Raw genomic sequence first — 24,353 nt, 5'->3', positions numbered from 1 at the left:
AAGACACTGACCTCCTGACTCCATATGACGCCGAAGTTCGAAAGAGGTTTCTCAACTGTATTGCGGAGCTGCTCTCCCACTCGAAGGGCGGCGCGACCGTTACCGCGGCTGCTTTGCGAGAAAACGAGGATCTGGTCGAGGTGGACTTGGCGCGGAATGCCAGATTCCAAGAGCGAGATAACGAGTATTTGTCGGCATTAACGCGATTTCTGGCGATAGCGGGCAGTGGCGAGTGGCATATCGGCGACTGTCTTCGTGCCAAAAGTACTTCTACTACTGCTACCTTAGACTACTAGTACTCACCCAAGTCGACACAGCAGCTATGCACGATGGGCCGAAAGAAGGCTTACATACTTTCCTCGACATGACCATCGATTAGAACGCAAACAGGCTCGACCATTGTATCCAGAAAGCGCAAGGGCTGGTCAAGCGACTACTGATCCGATCTCCTATGTCAGAAACCGCGGCCTCGGAGGCGGACCAGCCCTGCCCCCTGGGGTATTGCACCACAGCGGAAAGATCAGTCCCAGCCGCTGTTCAAGCGCTATTCTGGAAGACTCGCTTCATGGATGTTTCAAAGCCAGACAGCATGGGAACTTCCACCGGTCGACGAGAGATAGTAGCCCTGGCAAGCGCCGTGATTCGTTCCCCAGACGATGGACTCATACACCTCGAGTCTCTTGCATCCTCAGGCTCCGTGAATCTGAGCAAGATACTTGCTTGGTGGAAACGCCTGGCGAGACCGATCACAATTCTCCAGACCCTGGCCACCATTGCGAGGCTCTTGCCCAACTTCGGCACCGTACGATTCATCCCGTTGGAGGTCCCGCCCCCCATCAGACTGCGGAATCGTCAGACGCCCTCGCTCATCAAAGCATGGACGGAGCTTGGCCTCCCTTCTGCCCCGGACGGTTCCATACCTGCTGCGGTAAGCCGAAGAACTCGCGACTTCAAAGCTGACTGCTCCCGGGAACTTGCAATCCACTGCGAAATCCAACTTCTCACGCGCTACGAGGCAGAGCCGTCCCAGGCACCCACATTGGCATACTTCGGCTGTAGCAAGAAGGCCTGTTTCCTCTGCTATGAATTCCTGGCGCTTTCACCGTTGAAACCTGGTGTTCGGGGTAGACATGGAACTTGCCATCCAAGCTGGGCTGTTCCTCCCTTGTCCTTGGGTCTCAGAGCCAGTGCTGCAGACGACGGGTTGAGCGAGCTGTGCAATGTTATCAAGGGACAGATCCAGCGGTTTCTATCACCGGGTCGTCCTCATTCACCGCCGAAGATCGTGTGCCAGTCATCGGCTGTTTCCGAACTGAAAACGGGCGACATGGTCCATCTGAGTCAAATGGCTGCAGATCGGAAGGCGGCAGAGCAAGCGGCCAAGGAGCTTCGTGAGAGAATGCAAATCTTGTAACACCCACATGACCCGTTCCAGTTCCCCTCTCTGTGATGCTAACTGTTTCGTTCGTCCAGGCTGAATCCCGCGTGCCTGAGAGGGCAAACGAAGATCTACTGTCGAGATATACGCACACTTTGCGCCATGTGCCAGTTTCCCGGCGTGCAGTGCACTGGCTGCTACGCAATTTCGTACTGCAGCAAAAGATGCCAGGCCATCGACTGGCCGGCTCACAAGCTCCTCTGCCGGAAGTTTCTTCCCTTCTTGGAGACTCGTCCGTCAGTGAGATCCCGGGTGGGAATCTTCTTCCCAAGGAACCAAGACTCTCCGCGTCTCGTCTGGGTTCCCTTCCGCGACACCAACGGCGAGGCACGCCCTGCCATCTTTGATCACTTCCTCGGCCCGCTGCTCTCAGACTCACTAAGCTGGACTCTTCCCGTCAAGGTCAACAAAAGACGAGGATTCGAGTTGGGACACTTGATGACGATCTACTACGCTGACTACGACGAGTTCCTCAACAGATCTGCGCACCGGACTGTGGAAGCGTGTGTTGGTATGACAGTCCCAACCACCCTCGAAGGCCACTACGTCGTTCTAAGCGGGCCGCCGCTGGGTGGCGCCAACGAGCACGGCGACATGACGCTGGCAGACTTCCGGCACATCCTTGACTTCTGGAGTGTGTACTACGACGAAACGATTTATAGTACTCCGCGGGAATGTTATCCTCAGGGCCTCAAAATCTGCAGCCCGCTTGAGCGTAGGCTTTATGGGCACGAGATGTTCACTCTCGTCTGGGTGGAATCGAAGTATGGGTGGTGCAGCACAAGCACTATCTCGAGCTTGTCAGTGGCACTGGTCGGGTTTGCGGTCAGAGTGTGCGCAGTGAGGGAGACTGAAGCGGAGCGCCAAAGCAACACCGACGTCGAGGGCGGCGATTGGAAGAATCCGTACGCAGAGGCGCTTCTGATTGAAATAGATCCATCTTCAGGGGAATGGGGCAAGTCCAACAGCAACTCCATAGATACCGGAAGTGCTGTTCTCCTGCGGGAGGATAAACAGGACCTTGATGCAGAGCTGGCGGAGTGGATGTGCAGGTATTGTGTTGGGGACCTACAGCCCCTATTCGAGAGATGCCTTAGGGGTGAGGTTTCCCGCTCCGAAGTCCTTGCGGCGATCTCACAGGAAAGCTTCACTGGATGGGTGAAATTGCAAAGATAGGGACAGCGGGAAGCGAGCGGGATGCCCTAGGAAGTCTCTACAACACCAAGGCGGTGTAGTTACAGCCAGGTAGGAATTACTACCGGTGTTCATAAGCGGGCCAGAACTGCTAGAGTCCCTCATTTCCGGCAGACGGCCACGCGATGCTATCATTGGGAAGCCAACACCCTTCTCTCCGTCCACCATCGTGTACTCCTCAGCGATGCGTGAGGTCTTCTCGTGAACCACCCCACGGAACCTTGCCTTCTCATCGTCGAGCCAGTCCTTCCATATAACCTGAAACGCGTCAGCCAGCAAATCGACAAGCTCTTCCAGCGTCGCCGCCGCGAAGTGAACTTTCATCGCAGACACCTTAACATCGCGAAATCCACACTGGCCCAAAATAGATTCTAGAGATGCCGGGGACAGCCAGTCGGGAGAAATGGGAAGCTGGTGGGGACTCTCGCCGGGCCTGATCTCCAGTTTGATAATGGGTTCAAAGTAGCCGAGGTCGGACCAGGATGTGACCGCAGCTACGCAACCGGGCCGGAGCGTTCGATGGATCTTCTTCGCTCCCGCCAGGCCGTCCGAGAAGAAGAGAATGCCGAGGTTCGTGATGCTGTGCGTGAACGTGTTCTCGTCAAAGTTCAGACGCTCGCCGGGCATCACGTTGCTCGAGATCTTATATCGATGCTCGCCGTTGAAGGCGTCTAGCTTGCCTCGGGCAATGTTGACCATGTTTACAGCAGGGTCGACGACGTGAATCCCCGGCACTGTTCCTTCCGTCTTTGCGTTGCGGCGTCAGCGCATGAGCTCCTCGGCCACGATGCCGGTTCCGCAGGCATTATCGAGCACAACCGACTCGGGAGCGCCCGCGTCGGCGAGCTCCGGGAGGTCCAGCAGCAGCCGCACAAGCTGCCGCGTGCATCCGCCTGTATATTTCTCGTAGTGGACCGCTGCGGTGTTGAAATGTTCTATCGCGGACGTTTCGTTGTCGGCCATGGTGGTTTGGTCACCTTTGGTGTATCGTGCTATTGCCAGGGTAATGTGTCCGCGGCTCGAAGGTAAGGTCAGAGAGGGTAAAGCCATGGGCAGGACACACCTCTGGTGGGTAGGTCCCTACAAGTACCTTACTTACCTCAGCAGGCGACGGTTCACGGCTCGTTCCAAGACGACACAGCACTACACCATTGCCCGATGAGACACGAGGCCTCCCATCTTATCCAATGATCGCGGTCCGAATTGGTAGGAACGGGATCGGGGTAAGTACCGTAGGTACTACTAGTCACAGTATGTTGCTTTTTGGCGGTTCATTCGGTCCACAGAACGACTTGGGAGAGATTTTCGAAGCCGGCACCGTTGTTGACCTGCCATTGCATCCGTTGAATCAACAGGCTTCGAAGGACCTGCTTGCGAGGTATGAGTCAAGATGGCGCAAGAACCCTGATGGGCAGCAGGGGTAAAGGTTGGCTGGCCACTGGACAGAGAGGCCCATCAAGGTTCTCATTTCGGAGCGGGAATCTGCGATCAGAGAGAGCACGTCACACTGATAACCTCTCACTGGCGTTCCATTTAAATGTCCCTCCACTGTCCCCCACTCTTTGTCTTCTCTGGTTTCTACTTTCTCCTGCTTGGAAACTCGACCCCTTCGGAGTTTAACCCCCTCTCTAAGGTTCGGAAGATCGGATCTCGGTCCCCTGGCCCCGATGCGCTCCGCGGATCCGCCCGAATCCTCGTTCGAGGCGGGGTGTCCTGTTTATGTCTGACGGGCAGATGTCAGGGGCGCTAGGCTACTAAGGTAGTAGCAGCTCACCATGACGATTCTCGAGGTAAATGTCGTCAAGCTTCTATTACCTGTTATCTCATGTCAGACCCCAAGATCCCAAGAAGTTGGCCCCATTCCTATGACGTACACGTGTTCGTTCTGAGTAACAGGCTCGGACTCTGAATGATCTCACTTGCAGAGCACAGTAGCGCCCCCTTATCTTCCGCCTTAGCGCCGCCTCCGTCGCTCGCCCAGCTCGTCGTCTCTACCCGCCTAACCCCGGCACCGCGACCTTCCCGACCAACGACGGCCGCGCCCCATACGCCTTTGGAGACTGAGGTGTCACTCTGGTCGTGATCTGGTGTGATGGTCTCGCAGGAAGTCTCAGCTACGGTGGGATATGGAGGCATCACACGCCTTTGCTGTCGCCAATAGGATCCCGCACGGCGGTGTCCCACTTCTGTTGCCAAGTTGTTCGGCTCGACGGCGTTAACAACGAGCCCCACGTTTCCCGATCTGAATCCTGCCGTGTGACGACCGCGACGATTCTCGTTGGTGGCCGAAGTGGAAGCGACCTGTGACGACCCCGCGACTTGACGTAAAGCGGTCCAGTTGCCAGGAGTACTCGTGCGGGGAGGCAGAAAGAGCAGGAGGGGTAGGAAGGGTTGCCTACCTATTTAATCCCCTCGCGTTCGTCCCATTCCCGGTGTCTTCGCAAATTCGCTCGTCTCATCACATTTCGGACGCTTGCTTTCAAACCAAGTCAAAACACAACCAAACCAAACATCGGACCTTTTACGGCCATCAACTCCATCAACGACATGAATCCCTGGTAAGGCAGCCTGCCACTGCTCCGAAGCCAACACAGATCGTCCGCGCATGGCTTCTTAAACCCTGGTTTCGATGCTGATTTCGCCTCGTAGCACCTGCAACACCTGCTCTTGCTCTGGCAACTGCGCCAGCTGCGGTTGCGGAAGCTGCGGCGTAAGTTCCACTCTCCCATCCAACCGAGCCCCCTTCGGGTTGCTGAGCTAACTGTGATACGACAGCACTAAGCACCCGGGAGTGTATCGATCTTCTCCGGTGTATGTCGGATCAAGATGATGCAGGGCGGGTTGCGCATGAGATTGGAAACTGGTTTCACTCGGCTATGGACACTCGTGGCGGGTTCCATGTTGCACACGGACTTGGTCATCGCGTTCCCTAGCTAGGACACTCGTTCAATACAGATCAACTATGACATGCAGCGTAGTTCCAGTCATAAAGCCCCTCTCTCTCTCTCTGATGATTAGAAGTGATATTTCTGTTTCCCTTGCGAGACTGCCTGTTCTATGACGAAACCTCCACCAGTCCACTGAACATGTTGCCGGTACCGGTAGCATAGTCGACCAAGCTTTCCCTCGCTGTTGCCCAAGGCGTGCCACCATCTGGATCAAGACCGGATGCCTTGCGCATGACCTCCTCAACACCCCACGCAATCCTCTCGGCGGCAATCCGAGCCCCTCCCAGGTTCGGAGCGGCCGGACCCAGCTTCAGGGCGGCCAACCTCCCCGCCACGAACAGCGGCACATCGTCCTTCCACATCAAGTCGTCGTTCAGGCACGGAAAGCCGCCATAGCCGTCAATGGGATGGCTCTCCATCATCGTCTGCAGATAGGGCAGCGTCCTGAAGTCGGTCTCAATCCCCGTGGCAAAGTAGATGTAGTCCATTGGCGGCAGCCCTTCCACCTCGGGACTTGTCTTGACGTGCCAGAGGCCCGAAGAACTTGGACCGTCCTCTCCTCCTCTGTCCTCCTTCTGAAACCTTGCCTCGTGCAGGGTGGTCTTCTCAAACAACCGCAGCTTGCCCGACGTGACGTGCTGCTTCAGGATGCGGCGGTAGATCGGGGTGACACTGCCGCCGCCGCGTGCCTCCTTCATCAGGCCGAGTCGCTCCTCGTCCGAGTCGGCCTGCCAGAAGCGCGACTGCTCGACGTTGCGGAACTTGCCCATCCAGCACAGGTCCACGTCAAACGGCTTGACGCGCAGCGGGCCGCGCATCATGTGCCACACCGTGCCGGCGCCCTTGCGGATGGCCAGGTCGGCCAGCTGCGCCGAGGTCAGGCCGCCGCCGATGACCAGGATGTTGGTGTGCCGGTTTGCCGCTATCCGCCGTTTGACCACCGGGTCCGGGAAGTGGCGGATTTGCATGGCGTGGCAGGCCTGGGGGAACGACGGAGGTGCCGCCCCTTCGGAGCCGCTCGTCATGCCGGGGATCCTGGGGATGCGTGGCTGGTTGCCGGGACCGACAGCGAGGATCACGACCCTGGAATATCGGATGCCCGCGTCGGTCCGGACGGTGAAGAGCTTCTCGTCCGCGATGGGCACACCCGGGACAGAGCTGTAAGCGATGTCGAGGACTGTCTCCTTGTGGACTAACCCGGTTCCATGTAGGCTGTAGTGAGCGACAACGTCCTTACAGTGCTCCGAGAAGAGCGACTGCGATGGGGTGAAGTAATCGTTGCGGTCTCGCTCGTTGATCGGAACTCGGGAGTCTCCTCTTGTCCACCGCACCGTTTGAGCAGCTGCTCCATAAGATCGTCGGGACCACAGAATAGCAAACTTACTTGCCGCCTGTGTAGTTCCTCCGCCGCTTCTTCATGTGCTTGCTGATTTCCTTGCCCACGCATCCCTTGATCTCCAGCAGCTCCCCTGACCGTTGCTCTTCATACGCCTTGGACAGCAGGCCATCGCGGCTGTTGGGGTCGAGGTGCCAGAACATGGGGCTGCGGAGATGCGTAATGTGGAAGGTGTGGAAGAGCTGATTCCATCGGCCCATCCAGTCATCGTGGTTGGCATCCAGGACGGCCATGTCGTACCCTCGGACAGTGCCGTGCGTCGCGGACGATGTCCGGCCACTCTTGACGTGCTTCAGGGCCATCTTCTTTCCGTGCCGATTCATCCAGTGAAAGCGCTGGTGCTCCTCGTCGGTGAAGATGGCAGCGGGATTCGCTTCGCGCAGCCGGGCAGCAACTGCAAGGCCACATGGTCCGGCCCCCACGATGATGATGTCGTGAACGGCAGCACCGTTCAGACCGGGAGTGCCAAAGTCAGGCTTCGAAGATGCCTCGTATCCGTTGATAGTCATCCTTCCGGTGAAAGGGCAACAACGCCACTGATGGACTCAGGAGTAAACAGGGACGCAGAGGGTGACGGGCGTCGGGATGAGAGAACGACGGAGATGGTTCGACAGACCACCTAGAATCCAGAGATGCGGGCGAAGTGGCTTCTGGGGAGTTTACCCATGACAATCTGATGAGAACCTTTACGGCTGAGGGCCAGGTTCTCGAATCCGACTGCCTTACATTGCCCCCGACGGTCTTGACTTCCGGCCACACTGCCGCCACAGCCAACCCCCCAACACTTCGAGTCCCAAGTCTCGCCTGGATCGTGCGTCGCCATGGCCATGGTATGCTGATGCTAAATCAGTTTCATTGCTGAAGTGGACTTCCACTAACAATCACTTCAACGAGCGTTTGTCGTACCCTCGAGTGACTGCGGATTTGAGACGTCTCGTTCTCTTGGCTAGTAAGTACGCGGGGGTGAGGTTTGGGATGCGAGAACCCTGATGGGTAGGTACTACCTCACTGGTATGTCTCTTCTTGTCGGACCACAGGGCCGCAGGGTCCCCAAGGAAGGGGCATGGCTATCAAGGTTCTCACACTCCACAGTCCCCTTAAACAACGTCATACCTTAATCCAGGCTGATTGCTGCAGTCACTTTCACAAAGACTAAGTTAGGTAGGTAGAAACAGATTACGAGGACACCCAGTATTAATACCACCTAAAGCGCAAGGTAGGTACTAGTATACTAGTACTTGTGCATACATGTATTCCTCCAATGTTGTTCCTCCCTCCGATACTTCCAACCCCCCTATTGCCACTTGCTACTTAGTAGATCGCCGAGGAGTTGAGTATGGCTTGGACCTTGTCGACCTGCGCCATGAGGAGCATGGTCTGCCGTCTGTCGATATCCCATTTGAACATCCGCATGGCAAGGTAGCTTTCGAGGCATGCAAAAGAGGCTACGTACATGGGAGCGGTAAGGCGCTGGAGTACCGGCGGTTGAAAGGATGGTCCAACTTCCTGTCGAGTATACAGACCTAAGGATGCTGAGCGGGTAGGCATAATGCAAGGGACTTTCTAGAAAATTCAACATCTGGAAACTACTAGTAGCTACCGTACTTGCTACCATTACCTGTATCATCTAGAGTAGGCATTGTACTATACATACATCCCTTTGTCATACTTGCACTGTGTTCACGGTTCCTACGTCAACGTGACATTACCCATCTTCAAGTCCTCCTCCCTTGAGCTCGACCCCGCCCACAGGTGATATAGTCCCAGCTGGGTGGTGAGTTTGGCGTTGATCCAAAGGCCCAGGTCCTTATACGGAATCGTAAACGCAAGCTCCCGGCTCTCCCCGGCCTCCAAGTCCACCTTCTCGAAGCGGACCAGCCGGCGCACGGGGAACTCCAAGCCGCGGGTGGTGGCCGGGCGGAAATAGAGCTGGACCACCTCCTGGCCCTTGCGCGCGCCCGTGTTCTTCACCGTGATGCTGACAACGACTTCCTTCGCCTTGCTGCCGCTGCCTTGCACCTTCGCAACCGGCGCGGCAATGTCAAACGTGGTGTAGCTGAGGCCATATCCGAACGGCATGGGCACGGTGCGCGTCAGGTTCGGGAACTGCCAGGCCGAGTGGTACCCCAGCAACCTCGTGCTGCCGCCCTGGTCGTCCGACGGCAGGTAGTCGTACATGGCCGGGACGGCGGCGCTGTGCTGCGGCATGCTGATGGTGAGCTTGCCGCTGGGATTGACAGCGCCGGTCAGCAGCTCGACGAGCGCGTCGCCCGTGAACTCGCCGCCGAGGAAGCTGTGGAATATAGCGTTGGCGCGGAGGGTGGACGAGTCGAGCACAAACGGCTGCCCGCCCGACAAGACCAGCACTGTCGGGACGCCGGCGTCGAGGATGGCGTCGAGGAGCTGCTGCTGCAGGCCCGGGAAGCCCAGGTCGGCGTGCGCGAAGAACTCGCCGTCCGTTCGCTTCGCAGCGAGAATGGTGTCGTCCATGGGCGCGGAGAGGCTGCCTATCATCACGACGGCGAGGCCCGCTTCCTTGGCCGCGGCGACTGCCGTAGCGATGCCACTGTCGTCCGTAGTGTCCACGAAATCGCACCCTCGAGCGAATGTGACCTTGTTGGCGCCAAAGGCGGACACTGCGCTGCGGTAGAGCGAGTTGCCGTACTGCGGATCCGTGCTGTTGACCGCCGCATACGAGCCGGCGTTGATGATGTCCCCGAACGGGCCGATGACGGCCACCTTGTTGGGCGTGACGGGCAGTAGACCGTCGTTCTTGAGCAGCACGATGCCCTCGCGCGCCATCTGCCTGGCCACATCCAGGTGCGCCGGTGCTCGGAGTGTTGTGTTCAAGGCGTCGAGATCTGCCAGGGGCTGCTCAAAGACCCCTGAGCCGAACTTGATCTCGAGCATCTTGAGTGCCGCTTCATCAATGAGCTTTGCGACCTTTTTATCCTTCACGGAAGAGAGGAGCGTCGGGAACACGGCCGGGCTGCCCGCTGGTGCCAGCTCCATCTGGAGGCCGGCGTGAAGCGCCTGGATCGCGGCATCCTCGAGAGATGTGGCGGTCATGGATTGCGTGTACAGGTTGGGGATGGAGTAGGCGTCGGACATGATCAGCCCTTCGAATCCCATACGGGCCCGGAGGATGTCTTGCAGCATGTACTCGTTCGCCGACATGGGGACCAGATCGACAGTCGCATACGACACCATCAGCGAGGCCGGCTTGGTGGTCTCCAGGACATGGAGATACGGCCGCAGCTGGTCGTTGAAGAGGTGGTTCAGCCCTCCGTACTGGCTCGCCGTGTTAACGCCGCCGCGGGGGTCGCCAAACACAAAGTGTTTGATGGTGCAGGCGACCTTCGTGTAGCCGTTGCCATCTTCCTCCTCCATCGTCTCCACATACACCCGACCAAACTCGCCGATCAGGTACCCATCCTCGCCAAACCTGCACTCTGTGTTAGAACAACTTGGACTTAGTCCTTCTTGGGCCATGACCTTCAGGTCTCACTCACAACTCTCCGATGCGTCCGTATCGTGGTTCCCTGGCTAAATCCAGTGACGGTGACAGGACCCAGCGGACCCCGATGGAGAGCTGCTCCTCACGTATTGCCTCGATGGCCGATTTGAACAGCGGAAGATTGAAGGAAGCCGACATGGCAAGGTTGCTCGGGAATACAGTGCCGCCGGATATGAAGAGCCCGTTGACCGAGTCCGTCACGGTAATGTACGGGACGTGCAGACGGCTCGAGTTGACTTGCTCCTGTCGCAGCTTGTTGACAACCTCCATGATGTCTCCTGCCCAGTTGAACATGGGACCGAACCCTAGCCGTTTATTATATGGTCAGCTCTGTATCTATGATGTATCATCTGAGGAGACGACATAGTAACTCACCCATCTGTCCATTCTGCATCTGCCGGATCGTGTCATACTGGGGATTGACGGTCGTGCCTGAGGACAGAACGCGTCGAACGCCTCCCATCTGGCCGATCTTCTCTTCCCATGTCATCTGCTTGAGAAGGTCTTTTGCTCGTTGTCTAGCATCACAATGCTTGGCCTTCTTGCACGTCGAAGTTGTCGCCGAACTGACGGTGGCGGCCAAGGCCAGCGCCGAGAGGGCTGCATTGCGGATAGACACCATGCTGACGCGACTGATTCCGAGTGCTGTGGCATGGGGCTCAACTCCATATGCTAGTGGTGGTCCATTATATACAAGAACGCGAACGGTCACGGTAGCTATCCATTCTCAGGATCACCTTTTCCAAAGTCGGGCGGGTATTTCCTGTCATGACGATACACGGGAGTCTATCCCAGCTTCCAGGAACATGACCTAATCCCCCCCACAATTGCCGTTTTGTTGTCTACGTCCAATGAGGAAGAGGCCACCCCGACATCCGGCGCCAAGGAGGAGGCTATTCCCACGAATGCGGGGAACAAAACATGGAAACGGCGGGGGAAGCTAGGAACCACGAGCTTGGCATCGCCGGTATAATCGAGCTCGGCCATCGGAATTGCGTGCTGAGTTTAGCAGCTTTATTTTGCATGGCGAGAGTTAGCGTGAAGAATCTCTGTGCCGAAGTCCGAGTCTCGTTGGCTTCCAACTTTCGAAATATGTATTATACAGTTAATAAAGGCATATGACTTTATCTGGCAACTTGTCCTAGTGAATCCTTCCTGTGTTCCAACTAGGGGAACTACCACCTTGCAATTGCCGACACCTGCCGAACTAACTTCCGTGATAGCCTCATGACTTGGCTTCGTGTCCCCTTGATGAAGAAAGGATCCAGGGGTTGGGTCTTGCATCGACCTGGAGGAGCTGTCCAGGCACGGAAGGAGTCCAGCAGGTAAAAAGTGCACTTTTGATATCTGTTCTAAGACTCGCTCACGTACAACTCTACCCATACCCAATTGGACAGAGTTTAGACATCCACCTTGGGATGGACAGGCTCATCGCCAATCTCCAGCATCTTCTTCTCCAACAAGGCCGTCATGTGGCGCACCACCTCCCGGTATTCCGGCTCGTGGTACACGTTGAACAGCTCCAGCGGGTCCTTTTCACAGTCAAACAGCTCCCACTCCTTATGTTCCTCGCCTCCCGAACGCGCCCCCTTGATGCCCAGCGCCTCGTTGTACCAATAGATGAGCTTGTACCGCTGGTCGCGGATGCCGTAGTGCGCGTAGGCGTTGTGGATGATGTCGTTGTGCATCCAGTAGCGGTGGTAGGCGGCCTGCGGCCACTCGGCGGGGGTGCGCCCCTGCAGCAGCGGCCGGAAGGACCGGCCCTGCATGTACGAGGGGACGGGGAGCCGGGCGTAGTCGAGCCAGGTGGTGGCAAAGTCGACGTTGCAGATGATGTCGTCGCAGACGGACCCCGGCGAGATCTCCTGCGGGTATTTGATGAGGAAGGGCATCTGGAACGACTCCTCGTACATGAAGCGCTTGTCGAACCAGCCGTGCTCGCCGAGGAAGAAGCCCTGGTCGGACGTGTAGATGACGATGGTGTCGTCGGTCAGCCCGGGCTCGTCATGGTCGAGGTAGTCGAGCAGGCGGCCGACGCTGTCGTCGACCGACTGGATGGTGCGCAGGTAGCGCTGCATGTACCGCTGGAACTTGAACTCTGCGAGCTCGCCCTGGGACGTGAAGGTGAAGACGGTGCCGTCGTCCTTGTCGATCAGCTTCAGAGCGCCGAGCCCTTCTGCGGTCGTCGGTGCCGGAATTTTGCGCTCGCTGGCCCCCTTCTCCTGCTGGACGCGCTCGCCGACTCTCCGACCGCCGTCCGGCTGCACAAGCCCGAGGTCCTGGTACGTCAGGTCCTCGGCCACGCGCATCTTTGCGACCTTGGCCGCTTTGGCTCGGCTCTTGTAGTCGTCCGTGAAGGTGTCAGGCAACCGCACAGGGTCCTTGTACAGGTCCTTGTGCTTGTCGTCGCACTCCCATGACCGGTGCGGGGCCTTGTGGTGGCACATCAGGAAGAATGGCTTCGTCCTGTCGCGGCCGCGCATCCAGTTCAGGCTCTTCTCGGTAATTATGTCGGTGACGTAGCCCTCCTCGACGTTGATACCGGACGGTTCGATGAACTCCGGGTCCCAGTAGTCTCCTTGGCCGGGGAGGATGGACCAGTAATCAAACCCGGTTGGATAGTTCTCCTCGGCCTCGCCCATGTGCCACTTGCCGACCATGGCCGTCTGGTAGCCTCCTGTACGCAGGTGCTTTGCCACGTTCGGGATGTGCTTGTTGATCTGGGATTCGCGCAGTCAGTCGCCGGTTCTCAAGCTGCCGGGAGAAGGATCAACTTCTGTTAGTTTAAGACGTACATGATCATCCAGTGTCATGACACCATTGACATGGTTGTAAGTGCCACACAGGATGGCAGCTCGCGAAGGGGTACAGATCGAGTTGGTAACATAGCAGTGGTTGAACTTCATCCCTTCCGTCGCGAGCCGGTCAATGTTTGGCGTGTTGTTGATCCCCGCCCCGTAGCAACTGATGGCCTTGGAGGCATGGTCATCGGCCATGATAAAAATGATGTTCGGACGCCGCACATGGTGTTTTTGGTTACTGCCTGATTGTGCCATGTTTGCTTGATGATGGTCGGATACTGACTTCCTGATAGTCGGACTAGGGAAATGACGGCAGCGGTCTGCTGCCGAGAGCTAGAACAAGCGTAGCGGCACCGAATAGCAGAACACCAAGGAACGCAACACTGGGAAGTCCGACAATTGATGTGGTCGCATGTTGTTTCTTTTGTTTTGCTAAGGGGAGAAGCTCTGCGGGTAAGGTTCAGTAACTGCTGACATGTGAATTATGTGATGGGCGGCATGTCGCTAGTCACCCACTAGTGACGGATCCTGCCGGCACTCGGTCGGACTCGGTGCTTATTGGTGGTTCGCAGAGAGTAACGGTCCTGGGGTGCGCATGTGTTCGAACTTCGGGTTGCATCTTGCGTCCGTCGGCACTCGGCCCTTCCGCGTCTTGGTTGGCCTATGTTGAAGTTGTGGAGTGAAACCTCCGCTCCGGGGTCAATCCGTGGGGTGGCATCCTCAGCCGGCAGTGAACAAGCGGGTAACTGGCCTGGGTTGTTTCCTTTCCCCATGGGGTTATTCGCCATGCTATTACGTGAAATCCTGGGCTGTTCGAGTGGAACGAGTGTGCGTGTACGCTAGGGAGCCGCAGGCAACAATAGCATATCGCTTCAGTACTAGTACATGTATTGCTCATCCTCTCCACCGACACTATTGCCTGTCCCCATCCCTTCAAATATTGCAGGGAATAGAGACCACACGCTAAAGTCAATGCTCGCCCCGTCGTACATGCCAATAAGTCCCGGGTCGGGGAACGAAGCCTGGGACGGCAGCAATGTCGGAGGTTGTATCCACTCTTGTTGGTGCGCAGCCGAAAGGTAGCCGGTAGCGGGCGATGGGCCGGCCCAATCCGGGGGTTGGTCTAGGGGAGGGCCAGAAATCACGTCTCTGGGCGGCTCCGTGGCGGCCTCGCGGCTGTCATCGACGAAGTCTGACCGCAGAAGCAGGCTGTGGACGGAGAGCCTCTGCCGGATAATAGCAGCCTTGGAAACACCAGGCTGCGCTCGGGGTCCCTGATCGACCGCATACACCCCTTCACTGCTGGACGAGCGGATGAGCCCCCTGTACCTCTCAATCAGCTTGGACAAATCGTCGCGCTGGCCAACACGGAAAGAGGTTAGCATTTTCGGGCATTCGAGCCATAATGGTAGAAGACAGACGCACCATTGGCTCGACCGCTGCCGAGAAGGCAAAACGTCGCGAGATGATGTCCACGCTACGTTGTGCATGGTCGATGGCTGCTTCCATGGAAATGTCAATCCCCCCTTTTCCGCTGAATGCTCCGAACAGAACAAGACGGGCAGCATGGTATGTGCAGACCGCTGCGTCAAAATCCAGGACCTGGCCGGTGTCGGTCTGGCTGTCGTAATAAAACAAAATATCAAGAATTTCTTGGGCGCTCTTAAGACATCGGTGTCTCATGGTAGCGATATTTCGGGCTTTGATGCCCTCGATGTTCCGTTGCGGCGCCGCCTCCGGGTAGCCGCTCAGGAATATCCGGTACAGGTCACACTGACATTGACGGTACGACATGTGCATCATGATATATTGCGGACGCAAGCCGATTGCGGTAGTACTGGTAGGCGGGTACCCATCTTCCGGGGCGATCTGGGACGATATGCGGCGGAGATCTGACTGTAGGTGCTCGATTGCGCGGAACAGGCCCGGAAGATCGATCTCGTTCAGGTATAGTTGTCGGTTGAGTCTTGGGTTCCGAATCTCAGTCAGCACGATATCGCCAAGGGAGTGCGGAGATGGAGGGGGGGGAGATTCTGACAGACTTCATGATGGACCGCCGAGTGAATGCAAGCTTCACAAACAAACCCCGGACACAGAGTGTTTCGGGTTCCAGCCCCATCCCCGGTTGCAAAAACCCCGTGACGGTTTCCCTCTCGTTGCCAAAGTCGATGTCGGCGCACGGCAGCTGGAGTTGGATGATCTCGGGCCGGCAGAGTTCGAATTCCTTCAGGCCGACGCAGAAGACATCCTCGAGGAGATACAGAGACCAGAACGTCCGTCTCCGCACTTCCTGAGCCACGGGACCAAGCTCGGGATGCTCGTAGTTGAGCCGGAGAGCGACAGCCGAGCGTGCAGCAAGCCCCGCGAGCATAAAGGCCCTCCTGGACTTGGCCGTCTCGGCCCGGTAGCGGATCACGAGGAGCAAGGCCTGGAGGTGGAAGATGGAAGGCTCATCCAGTTGGTCCAGAATTTGGCGCTCGCTTTCCCGAGCCCACCCGTCACGCTCGGCTTCGTGTCTACCCAAGACCAGGGCCGTGATGGCACACAGCGAGAGCTTAAGGGCATCATTGATGGTCCTTTCGCGGTTTCTTCTCTTCACAGTTTCCTCGTGCAGGAAGCTGTAAGCAGGAAGGGAATGGAGACGGCTGAAGTATTGGTCAATCAGCTCGTCTACCACCGGCTCGGGTGGCACAGCACCAGCATCGTGCAGCCGGGCGTAGTGCTGTTCACATGCCGGAATCGATACCGCTGAGTCTGACCCGAAGAGGCTCGGAGCGTCATCTGACACCCGCTCCGACCTGGCCGAGACACCAACCGTCGGGTAGGTGCAAGGCCGGCCTCGCCGAAGGCAGTTGGCGCACCGTGGTGTTTCCTCGGAGCACCGGACCTTCATGGCGCGGCATTGCAGGCACGCACGGGCGCCGCGGTACCTCGGTGGCAGATGTGGAGGGCGAGGGCCTGTTGCCACGCCTCCGGGGCTCCCGCTCGCATGGGGTTGGAGTGAGCACACGAGGCCGAGACGCCTGCAAGTGGCGCAGGAAGGCCGAGTTCCGTCGCAACGAACCTGTCAAAACGTTAGTCTCCATATGTACCCATGCGTGTTTAGGCCGTCCGGTTCGGCTTACCTTTCGGACACGGCATTGGACACAAGCAGTCTTCATCATGTCGGCTCTGACCCCGACGCTCCGGGTCTCGGAGAGGGGCAATGGCTTAGATCACATGCGTACCGCCCCAAAGGCTGTGTCACCGCTCGTGTGGACGGGCGTGCGTCCCAGACAAGGCACGCCGGGGTACGGTGTAGATTTGTGGAGAGTTTAGAATGAGCCGATGAAAGATGGAAGCTGGGGAATGTGGGCACTTTCCCAGCCATGTGCGATGTGGATCACCCCGAGGCACACCCAATCCCGCATCGGACCCCATGTACCATGGGAATTTCAATGGGGCATCTTCTATACTATGTAGGAGTACGTTGTAACCATCGGCACACATCAGCCACTGGCAGACCTCTCCGGCCGACTACCGACCCGGCGACTAGGTCGGCCAAGCCGCTAAGGACGACGGCGACGACGCCAGTTTATTATTGGATGAGGCATGGAGTATGGTTCCGTTGGACTGGTCACACAATTTGTCGCAACATCGCCCCGCAATTGCGCGGCAGCAATTGTGCCTCTGTACCCAGGATCCCGGGACGCCTGTTCCTCTCGGTCCGGAGGGATAGCCACGCTACGAGCCTCGCCATTGCCTCCTAGGCCTAGTAGTCATCGAGGCATGCATTTAAGGATGGATATCCTTTATGAATCTCACAAGCTCCATCCATCAGCTCCCCGAGTCCTAGTTGCTAGTACTCAGGAGTCAAGACCAACCCAAATCCCAGAACTCGAAGGGTCTATCCTGCCGACCTTCATCGCTGCACCATGACTCGCCTCGGCAACTTCAGGGCCTACTACCTCGTGGCCCTGAGCTGCGTCGGCTCGTTTCTCTTCGCCTACGACACCGGCATTGTCGGCGGCGTCCTCACGCTCGAGTCCTTCCAGAAGGACATGAACTTCACGGCTGCCGATAAAGCCAATGTTAGCTCTCTCTCCGCAAGTCTGTTGCAGGCTGGAGGTGAGAGAACGCCATACTCTCCTGAGTCCTCCCTAGGGGGCTGCGTGACGGTTTACTTACTGTTGATCACCGGAACAGCCTTCTTCTCCTGCTTCTGCGCCTGGCCTTTCACTTCCCGCTTTGGCCGCCGATGGTCGCTTATTCTCGCTTCCTGCATCTTCAACGTCGGTGCCATTCTACAAATCATCACAGTTGGCGGAGTCGGGGCGTGGTATGCGGGGCGCACCATCTCGGGCGTGGGTGTCGGCATTGCTACTGTCGTTATCCCCATGTATAGCGCCGAGATGGCACCGAAGCAGATCCGCGGTCAACTCGGCAGCAGTGAGTCCATGTCCCAAGAAATTCCGACTTGCCAACAACATGCGGGCTGGCTAATCTGGAATGATACCACTCAGTGTTCCAGTTCTTCTTCACCATGGGAGTCATGACTTCTTACTGGGTCGACTACGCCGTCGCGAAACACATGGAGCCCTCGACCGTACAATGGCGCATCCCCGTGGCCCTGCAGCTCGTTCCGGGCGGTTTCCTCGGTCTGGGAATGCTGCTGACGAAAGAGAGCGTCAGGTGGCTAGCGAAGAAGGGTGATATTCAGGGCGCCATGGCATCCCTAACATGGGTGCGAGGCAATGAGGACGCCTCCGTTGTGCAAGCAGAGTGCGTACACATACATGTATTAACCGCCCCACGATTCGAGACCTCCTCTGACAAACTAGCAGGATGGACGAGATCCTCGAGGGTATCAGAGAGGAAGAACGAGTTACGGAGGGCCTCACCTGGAGAGAGTTCCTCCTGCCGTCCAACCGGTGGCGCATGATGATTGCTGTCACGCTGCAGATCGGCGTCCAACTTACCGGCAACACGTCTCTAGCATACTTCTCGCCCCAGATCTTCAACGCAGTTGGAGCAGGAGAGAATTCCCTCCTGATCAGCGGCTTCTTCGGCGTCGCCAAAGTCGTCTCATGCCTGTTCTTCCTGGTCTTCCTTGTCGAGAGGATCGGCCGACGAGGCTCCCTGCTTGGGGGCTCGTTTATGATGGGGGTCTTCATGATCATCGTCGCCGTTCTCACCGCCGTCTTCCCTCCGAATAAGAATGCTGGAATGACGTCGACTTCGCTCGCCTCCCTCATTATGATATATCTCGAAGCAAGTAGGTCATCACCCATCGACAACGCCTCGGTGCCCCCTGAGTTTGTGCGTGGCACTAACATGATATCGCAAAGTGACCTACAACCTCTCTTGGGGTCCTGTGCCATGGGTGAGTTACGCCAATGACAAATTTCCCCCTGTTATTTGCTCGGAACTGACGGCGAGACTTAACAGCTTTACATGAGCGAGATCTTTCCGACCCGAATCCGTGAGGGAGGAATCGCTGTCGGCACGGCCACGCAATGGCTGTTCAACTTCACCTTCTCCCAGATTACACCCCACGCCGTCAACAACCTGGGCTGGAAGACATTCTTGATGTTTGCCATCTTCAACTGGGCTCTCGTCGCTTACACATGGGTTTTCATCAAAGAGACGAAGGGTAGATCGCTCGAGGAGATGGACATTGGTAGGTTCAGAGCCAGCATTCCCGACAGCAACCGACGAAGCTTGCTAACACATTACTCGCAGTGTTCCGAAAGGGGAATAGGGAGCGTGGACATGAATCCGATACCGACAAGTCTGAAGAGGGCCCCATTGAGAACAAAGCATAGGACAGTCATAGGAACGCCGAGTCCAAGCTTGCTTTCCACTAGGCACGATCAAATGAGATAATCCATAGATTGCAGTGCACAGGGAGCTCACGTATCTGATGTGCGGGTATTGACCTGTAGGCTGTCTGGTTCAGGCTGTATCCGACTTGAGCCGGAACACCACATTCGGGCTATCAGCTGCAACCAACATAAAGTTTGTATCGGACCGTTATTGTCGCGTAATGAGACAGCGAACAGCTGGTGGCTTCAAGGCCCCTCTCCGCCACCAACGGTCCCTCGTTGTCTCCGTATCCACCACCTCAGATTTTGGTCATCCCCCTCGCCTCATTTCTTCAATGAAAACAATCACCTCGATGTTGAACGTAGGGTGTCACATAGGTTGAACTACATTCTTGAAGAACCTGAAACCGTTGTGTCGTTATGTACATGGAGAGTCAGGTTCCGAGTCTCCTACTCCTGGTCGTCTCCCGCTCGGATGCATGTCTTTGGTCGGTATCATCGGACTCTCTTCGCCATATATGGCGGCATTTTCATAATGCTCACTTATTACCGCCAGGACCAGGAATGCGGCACCGGTGATTGCGATGCTGAGTTATAACAACATCTACGACGTTTCTCACTATCTTCTTTTCTAGAAGTGCGTTATATATGTCCCACGAAGCGACGCGTTCCCCAGGACCATCCCTCCTGTCCTGTCTTGCCTTTCTCGTGGTATAGCCCGTGACCCTTGAAGAGAGCTGCGACATGTGCAACATGCCACAGCTCGGCTTCGGGTCCGCTAGCTGATAGATTGACACTCAGGATTGTAAGAACGGGTAACGGAAGCTGCCGTATTACCTGTTGGACAGCTTGGTTGTAGTCAAAGGAGACGACTCCAGCATATCTTAGTAGTCATTCGAGTATGGCAAAAATGAGAGAATGACATGCCCTTTAGCTTCACTGAACGCCAGTGTGAGTTGTATGATACGCTCTTGGAGTGGTATTGGAGTCAGACTCAGATCAGGGTTCAAGAACGTCCGCAATCTCAACACTCTTGACAGACGCTGATAACACACATCTACGATAGGAGATCTAGAAAACGTTGCGCTGTTTACCCCTTGTTAAATGTCGTAATTTGGGGGCTCGTTGCAATTCAGCATGCCCAGCATACGGGTGATGAAAAGAAGGGTCCCGAACTCATCCCATCGTCGGGGTCACTCTTCTCATGACCTTTGGGTGTTCCCACTTTCCCATGCTGTCCATAGGCGCATTAGCTGCACCGTGATGCCTCCACGGCGTGGAGCTCTCTTACCATACGCGCAGGTTGCCACGATCGGTGATAGGTCCGGCATGTTTGAGTGCTTTGCCGGTGGCCACTAAGAACGGGAAAAGGAACAAACCTTGAGGGAAGGGACCCGTCCCATGCATCTTGCGCCGGTCCTTTCCTTTCGACTATCGCCAAGCTGCCGAAGTGATACAAGGTACTCCTCTTACCCCTCAGTCCATGCACCCCTATTACGAAGTAGTCATATATAGTACCGTTGAGCCCCCCCAGTTTGGATCACCGGCACCCTTATTAAAACGGACAGATTTCTCCCGCCATCTTCAACCTACATGCTCGCGGGATACAACACACCCACGCCCACGCACAACTCCTCATTTGCTCTCAACAAGGCACAGACAATGACATCCCCGCCGCCCGAGGTCGCGGAGCGCATCCGCCACAAAAAGGCGCAGTACACGCGATTCGCCGACACCAAGCAGTGGAGCAGATTCGACACCATCTTTGTGCCAGACGCCACCTTCAAATTCGTCGACGAGGATGGCAAGGTCATCACCACGCCGGACGGAGCCATCCCGTACGAGTGGGCCTCGCGCGAGTCGTGGGTGGCGTTTTTCGAGGCGGCCTTCACCGACCTGCAGGTCATTCACCTCGTCGGCCCCGGCGAGTTTGAGCTGGTCGGACCGGACGAGGTCAAGGCGGTGTTTACGGTCATCTACCACGACGCACCCGCCAAGGGGAAGGGGACAGGTCCGCATGAGACGGGCGGCGGGCATTACTACGAGACGTGGGTGCGCCAAGGCGGGGATTGGTTCTGTAAGGATTTGTTCATGCAGAGGAATTACCACCGGGTCGCGTAGTCATATGAGGTTACTACTAGTAGTACCTGGGTCTTCCTTAGCGGGATGTAGGATGCAGGTACTAGTAGTACCAGCTTCTTGGGAAAGTTGCAATATGGGCATGATCACGCTGCGATGGATAAGAGAGAGCGACACAGAGGTATTGAGTAGATAAGGTAAGTGTCGTCAATTTTCATCACTCATAGCGTCCTTACACGGCAACTCCCCGAGCTCACAAAATCCCATCCCATGTCCTTTTAATTATGCACCCACCTTGCCGGCGTCTTCGGCGTCGATGCCCCGGTACTCGAAGTACTTGCGGAACTCGGCGTCGTTGATGAGGTCCTGGGCCAGATGCTTCTCGTAGGCGATGGAGAACTCCGGGCCCTCGTCCGAGTCCGGGCTGTTGTTGCGGGTCGGGTAGACGATGATAACGCCCTCGGTGACGCGGTCCAGCAGGTGGCGGTACGTCAGGGGCGTGGCAAAGCCAAAGTCGGCCGAGACGATGTTGGCGTCGCGGTGGTCGGTCTGCAGGATCGACATGGGCGGGTGCGAGTCGATGCGGATGTTGAGGCTGGTCTTGTCGCGCACCAGCGCCACCATGTCGAGCGTCTTGTCCAGGTTCTCCTGCGTCACGCTGTTGGTCATCTGCCGGATGTATGACGCGAGCCTCGACAGCGGCGCGTGGAGGATGTCGTCGACCGTGAGCTGCGGCACCGGCGCCGTGTTGGACAGCGCCGCGTACATGACGTTGTGCTGAATGCGCGGATGCACCTTGGGGCTGTGCATGCGCCGCCGCATGTCGACCGCCTCGGCCCAGAAGAGGTGCGACGCCGGGTCCGGCTGGAAGACGGGCACGCGCAGCCGCGTCAGCGTGCGCCAGATGAAGGCCGAGAAGGCGTCGTACGTCGAGATCCACGAGCCGTCGGTGGGCGCGGCCAGCTTCTTGAGCTCGGCGGCCTTGCTCTTGGGCAGGTGGAACAGCAGCGACTGGCCGACCTTGTGGCCGGGATGCCGCTCGGCCGGCGGCGGGCCGTTCACCTTGGCCTCCTCGGGCACCTCCTTCTTGGTAAGGCGCGAAAGATCGAGACAGACCGGGTCCCAGGCCGGGAAGGCCGTCTTGGTCAGCGCGGCCCGGCAGTTCTCGGCCAGCTGGTGCGTGAAGCCGGCCCAGCCCATCACGTCGTTGGCGTAGTGGTGGTGGTGCATGTTGAAGACGAGCCCGCCGCGCACAAAGTTGGCCTTGAAGGCCGACACGACCGGTCGGTTGTCCGGATGCGCCTCGGCCTTCTCGCCGTACGTCATGGGCGGCACGCTCCACGTGTCGAGGTCGCCCAGCGTCACCGCGCTGTAGTTGGCCCGCTCGATGTCGTCGATGGACGGGTACTGGGCCGCGTCCTCGGGCGCGTCCAGCCACTGCACGATGAAGCGCACCGTGCTGTACTTCTTCTTGACAAACGAGTGGCCGCCCTCGGGATCCTTCTCAATGGTGCCGACATAGTGGCGCGCCTGGCTGAGCGTCCGCTCGAGGCCCTCCTTCAGCGTTGCTGCCGCCTTCTCCTTGTCCGCGTCATCGAGTCGGAAAAAGAGCGCGTAGTTGTTGTAAGTGCACGCTGTCAGGTAGTCGAGCGTCGTCACCTTGAACCGCTCCTCCTCCGGGTCGTTCTCCCAGCCAAAGGGCCGCAGCTGATAGACGTCGGCGCGGGGCATGGTTGAGGAGTGGAATCGGGTGCCGGTGTTCTTTCGTGAGATGTGGATGTCGCCTGTGCCTTGGGTCACGTTGGGTGATGGGCGCGTCTGGGAAATAACATTAAACGTAGGTAAACACGTTCTATCGCTGGTGAACTCCTTGTCCCCCCCTCATCAATAAGATGTTCGCTCTCACCGACGCGCCTCACGTCCCAGACTCCCTCCGCACCTCCTCCCGCATGAATCTGGAAGGGGCGATCAGCGGGTCTTTGAAAAGCAAAGACTGCACAGTCGAGGGGTTGATCAGTGCTGTCTCCGCTGCGTCGCTGGAAACCCCCCCTGTCAAGCTGCCATCAGCGCAGGCAACCGCACCATCTGCTGCATTGGCGTCGGCGGGCATAAAACTCCAGTGTTACCATACTGTGTGCTAGCACTGTGCGAAGAAAGAGAAATACTACACTGCCTTCCACTGGAGTGGGTTGGGCAGGGGAGGAAGGAGAGTGGCTGATAGCCTAGTGTAAACCGCCCACCGCAACGCCCCCTGGGCCCCTAAGATCATGCAGCCGAGATGTCAGCGTTGGCGGTCGCTGGCAGAGTCTGGCAAGAACGGGACGTAGTATTTCTCTTCTTGGCGTACTACGTGCCTGACGACGGGAGAAGTCGGGGACAACACGAGAGCCGAGACTCAGCGCCCGTGAGAGACCTGAAAGCCCCTATCCAGACGAACTATGGAGTACCGGTACACTACCTACGTTCCTGATCAGGAGTACTCCAATGTGAAATGTTAGTATACTACAACCCTAGTTACTAGTAGCAGTAACTTCCGCTGCAGAAACCTTCATGAAGTGCCAGGTATGGTAGGTTTGGCGTTCGGGGCGGGCTCCGCGTAAGCTTGTTTCGGGTGGGTCAAGTGCCAGTCGAGCCACCTGGTTTATTCGCGTTATTAGCGCCGCCTCTCCAACGCCGGGGCCAGCGGCAAAAGATTCCCACAAACACCAGAAAGGCTAGCTTCGTCGTGCCGAGCTAACATGACAAGTTTCACCTCGGGAACTTATTCCCGCACCGTTAGCACCGGGCCGTTCCCAGCCATCCGTTGTCGTTCGAGACTAGCCGTCCTTCCAATCGGAGCCTTCCGCGGAACCCACTACACTTTGCAGTGCATGCCCAGAACCAGTACCGGTACGTAGTACACTACACCTTGACGGCTATACAGAACGCCAAAAAGTTCCGTTACTCACAAAACGACCTGCATCTCCCGATCGTTTTAACTTTCTGACGTGCTTCTCTCGCTACCGGAAGCATGGGTATGAGCCGCTTCTGAATCGTTTCTTACTGTACAGTAAACCATACATCTAGTAGTAATCTCGGTAACACAGTCTCGATAGTAGGTATGGAGCTATAATACGGAATACATTATCCGTATCCGTTCGAAGGTCCAGAAATCAGGAGTCAAGAGACTAAGAATG

The 24,353-nt window shown here is 57.1% G+C and overlaps 8 protein-coding genes across 8 annotated transcripts; 3 read left to right on the top strand and 5 right to left on the bottom strand.

Moving 5' to 3' along the window:
- Positions 1-326: 326 nt before the first annotated feature.
- Positions 327-2,904, top strand: B0T15DRAFT_257140 (uncharacterized protein). Its single transcript, XM_062863265.1, has 2 exons — positions 327-1,410; positions 1,474-2,904. Exons 1-2 carry the CDS (start codon positions 452-454, stop codon positions 2,612-2,614), a joined length of 2,100 nt encoding a protein of 699 aa, XP_062718609.1. The 5' UTR covers positions 327-451; the 3' UTR covers positions 2,615-2,904.
- B0T15DRAFT_559201 (uncharacterized protein) lies at positions 2,694-3,595 on the bottom strand (the record flags this gene model as incomplete). The annotated part of the gene is made up of 3 exons (XM_062870499.1): positions 2,694-2,723; positions 2,780-3,379; positions 3,449-3,595. The coding sequence occupies 3 exons, from the start codon at positions 3,593-3,595 to the stop codon at positions 2,694-2,696; spliced, it is 777 nt and encodes a 258-aa protein (XP_062718608.1).
- Positions 3,596-5,687: 2,092 nt separating this feature from the next.
- B0T15DRAFT_568619 (FAD binding domain protein) lies at positions 5,688-7,718 on the bottom strand (the record flags this gene model as incomplete). The annotated part of the gene is made up of 2 exons (XM_062870775.1): positions 6,965-7,718; positions 5,688-6,897 (listed from the first exon to the last, which is right to left on the bottom strand). Exons 1-2 carry the CDS (start codon positions 7,483-7,485, stop codon positions 5,688-5,690), a joined length of 1,731 nt encoding a protein of 576 aa, XP_062718607.1. The 5' UTR covers positions 7,486-7,718.
- A 947-nt stretch (positions 7,719-8,665) lies between these two features.
- On the bottom strand, positions 8,666-13,153 carry B0T15DRAFT_402158 (alkaline-phosphatase-like protein; the record flags this gene model as incomplete). The annotated part of the gene is made up of 5 exons (XM_062865143.1): positions 8,666-10,421; positions 10,489-10,798; positions 10,869-11,025; positions 11,065-11,151; positions 11,906-13,153. 5 exons carry the CDS (start codon positions 13,151-13,153, stop codon positions 8,666-8,668), a joined length of 3,558 nt encoding a protein of 1,185 aa, XP_062718606.1.
- A 1,019-nt stretch (positions 13,154-14,172) lies between these two features.
- B0T15DRAFT_401102 (fungal-specific transcription factor domain-containing protein) lies at positions 14,173-16,187 on the bottom strand (the record flags this gene model as incomplete). Its single annotated transcript, XM_062865092.1, has 3 exons — positions 14,173-14,652; positions 14,720-15,260; positions 15,337-16,187. The coding sequence occupies 3 exons, from the start codon at positions 16,185-16,187 to the stop codon at positions 14,173-14,175; spliced, it is 1,872 nt and encodes a 623-aa protein (XP_062718605.1).
- A 939-nt stretch (positions 16,188-17,126) lies between these two features.
- On the top strand, positions 17,127-19,196 carry B0T15DRAFT_257116 (general substrate transporter). Its single transcript, XM_062863264.1, has 7 exons — positions 17,127-17,401; positions 17,480-17,722; positions 17,797-18,055; positions 18,118-18,548; positions 18,622-18,656; positions 18,722-18,953; positions 19,016-19,196. The coding sequence occupies exons 1-7, from the start codon at positions 17,209-17,211 to the stop codon at positions 19,096-19,098; spliced, it is 1,476 nt and encodes a 491-aa protein (XP_062718604.1). The 5' UTR covers positions 17,127-17,208; the 3' UTR covers positions 19,099-19,196.
- Positions 19,197-20,537: 1,341 nt separating this feature from the next.
- B0T15DRAFT_538329 (uncharacterized protein) lies at positions 20,538-21,366 on the top strand. The gene has a single exon (XM_062869677.1). It carries the CDS (start codon positions 20,692-20,694, stop codon positions 21,217-21,219), a length of 528 nt encoding a protein of 175 aa, XP_062718603.1. The 5' UTR covers positions 20,538-20,691; the 3' UTR covers positions 21,220-21,366.
- B0T15DRAFT_257109 (acyltransferase) lies at positions 21,340-23,000 on the bottom strand. Its single transcript, XM_062863263.1, has one exon. The coding sequence runs from the start codon at positions 22,906-22,908 to the stop codon at positions 21,460-21,462; it is 1,449 nt and encodes a 482-aa protein (XP_062718602.1). The 5' UTR covers positions 22,909-23,000; the 3' UTR covers positions 21,340-21,459.
- Between the last annotated feature and the right edge of the window lie 1,353 nt (positions 23,001-24,353).

The sequence above is a fragment of the Chaetomium strumarium genome (assembly GCF_033439665.1).
Source record: "Chaetomium strumarium strain CBS 333.67 chromosome Unknown B0T15scaffold_6, whole genome shotgun sequence".
NCBI classification, from domain to species: Eukaryota; Fungi; Ascomycota; class Sordariomycetes; order Sordariales; family Chaetomiaceae; genus Chaetomium; species Chaetomium strumarium.
This window is presented reverse-complemented; position numbering and strand designations above follow the sequence as displayed.

Coding starts and splice junctions, on each gene's coding strand:
- B0T15DRAFT_257140 (XM_062863265.1), top strand. CDS start 452: ATGTCAGAAACCGCGGCCTCGGAGGCGGACCAGCCCTGCCCCCTGGGG. Junction 1,411..1,473: donor CGTGAGAGAATGCAAATCTT/GTAACACCCACA, acceptor TCGTTCGTCCAG/GCTGAATCCCGCGTGCCTGA.
- B0T15DRAFT_257109 (XM_062863263.1), bottom strand. CDS start 22,908: ATGCCCCGCGCCGACGTCTATCAGCTGCGGCCCTTTGGCTGGGAGAAC.
- B0T15DRAFT_538329 (XM_062869677.1), top strand. CDS start 20,692: ATGCTCGCGGGATACAACACACCCACGCCCACGCACAACTCCTCATTT.
- B0T15DRAFT_257116 (XM_062863264.1), top strand. CDS start 17,209: ATGACTCGCCTCGGCAACTTCAGGGCCTACTACCTCGTGGCCCTGAGC. Junction 17,723..17,796: donor CCGCGGTCAACTCGGCAGCA/GTGAGTCCATGT, acceptor GATACCACTCAG/TGTTCCAGTTCTTCTTCACC. Junction 18,657..18,721: donor CTTGGGGTCCTGTGCCATGG/GTGAGTTACGCC, acceptor GAGACTTAACAG/CTTTACATGAGCGAGATCTT.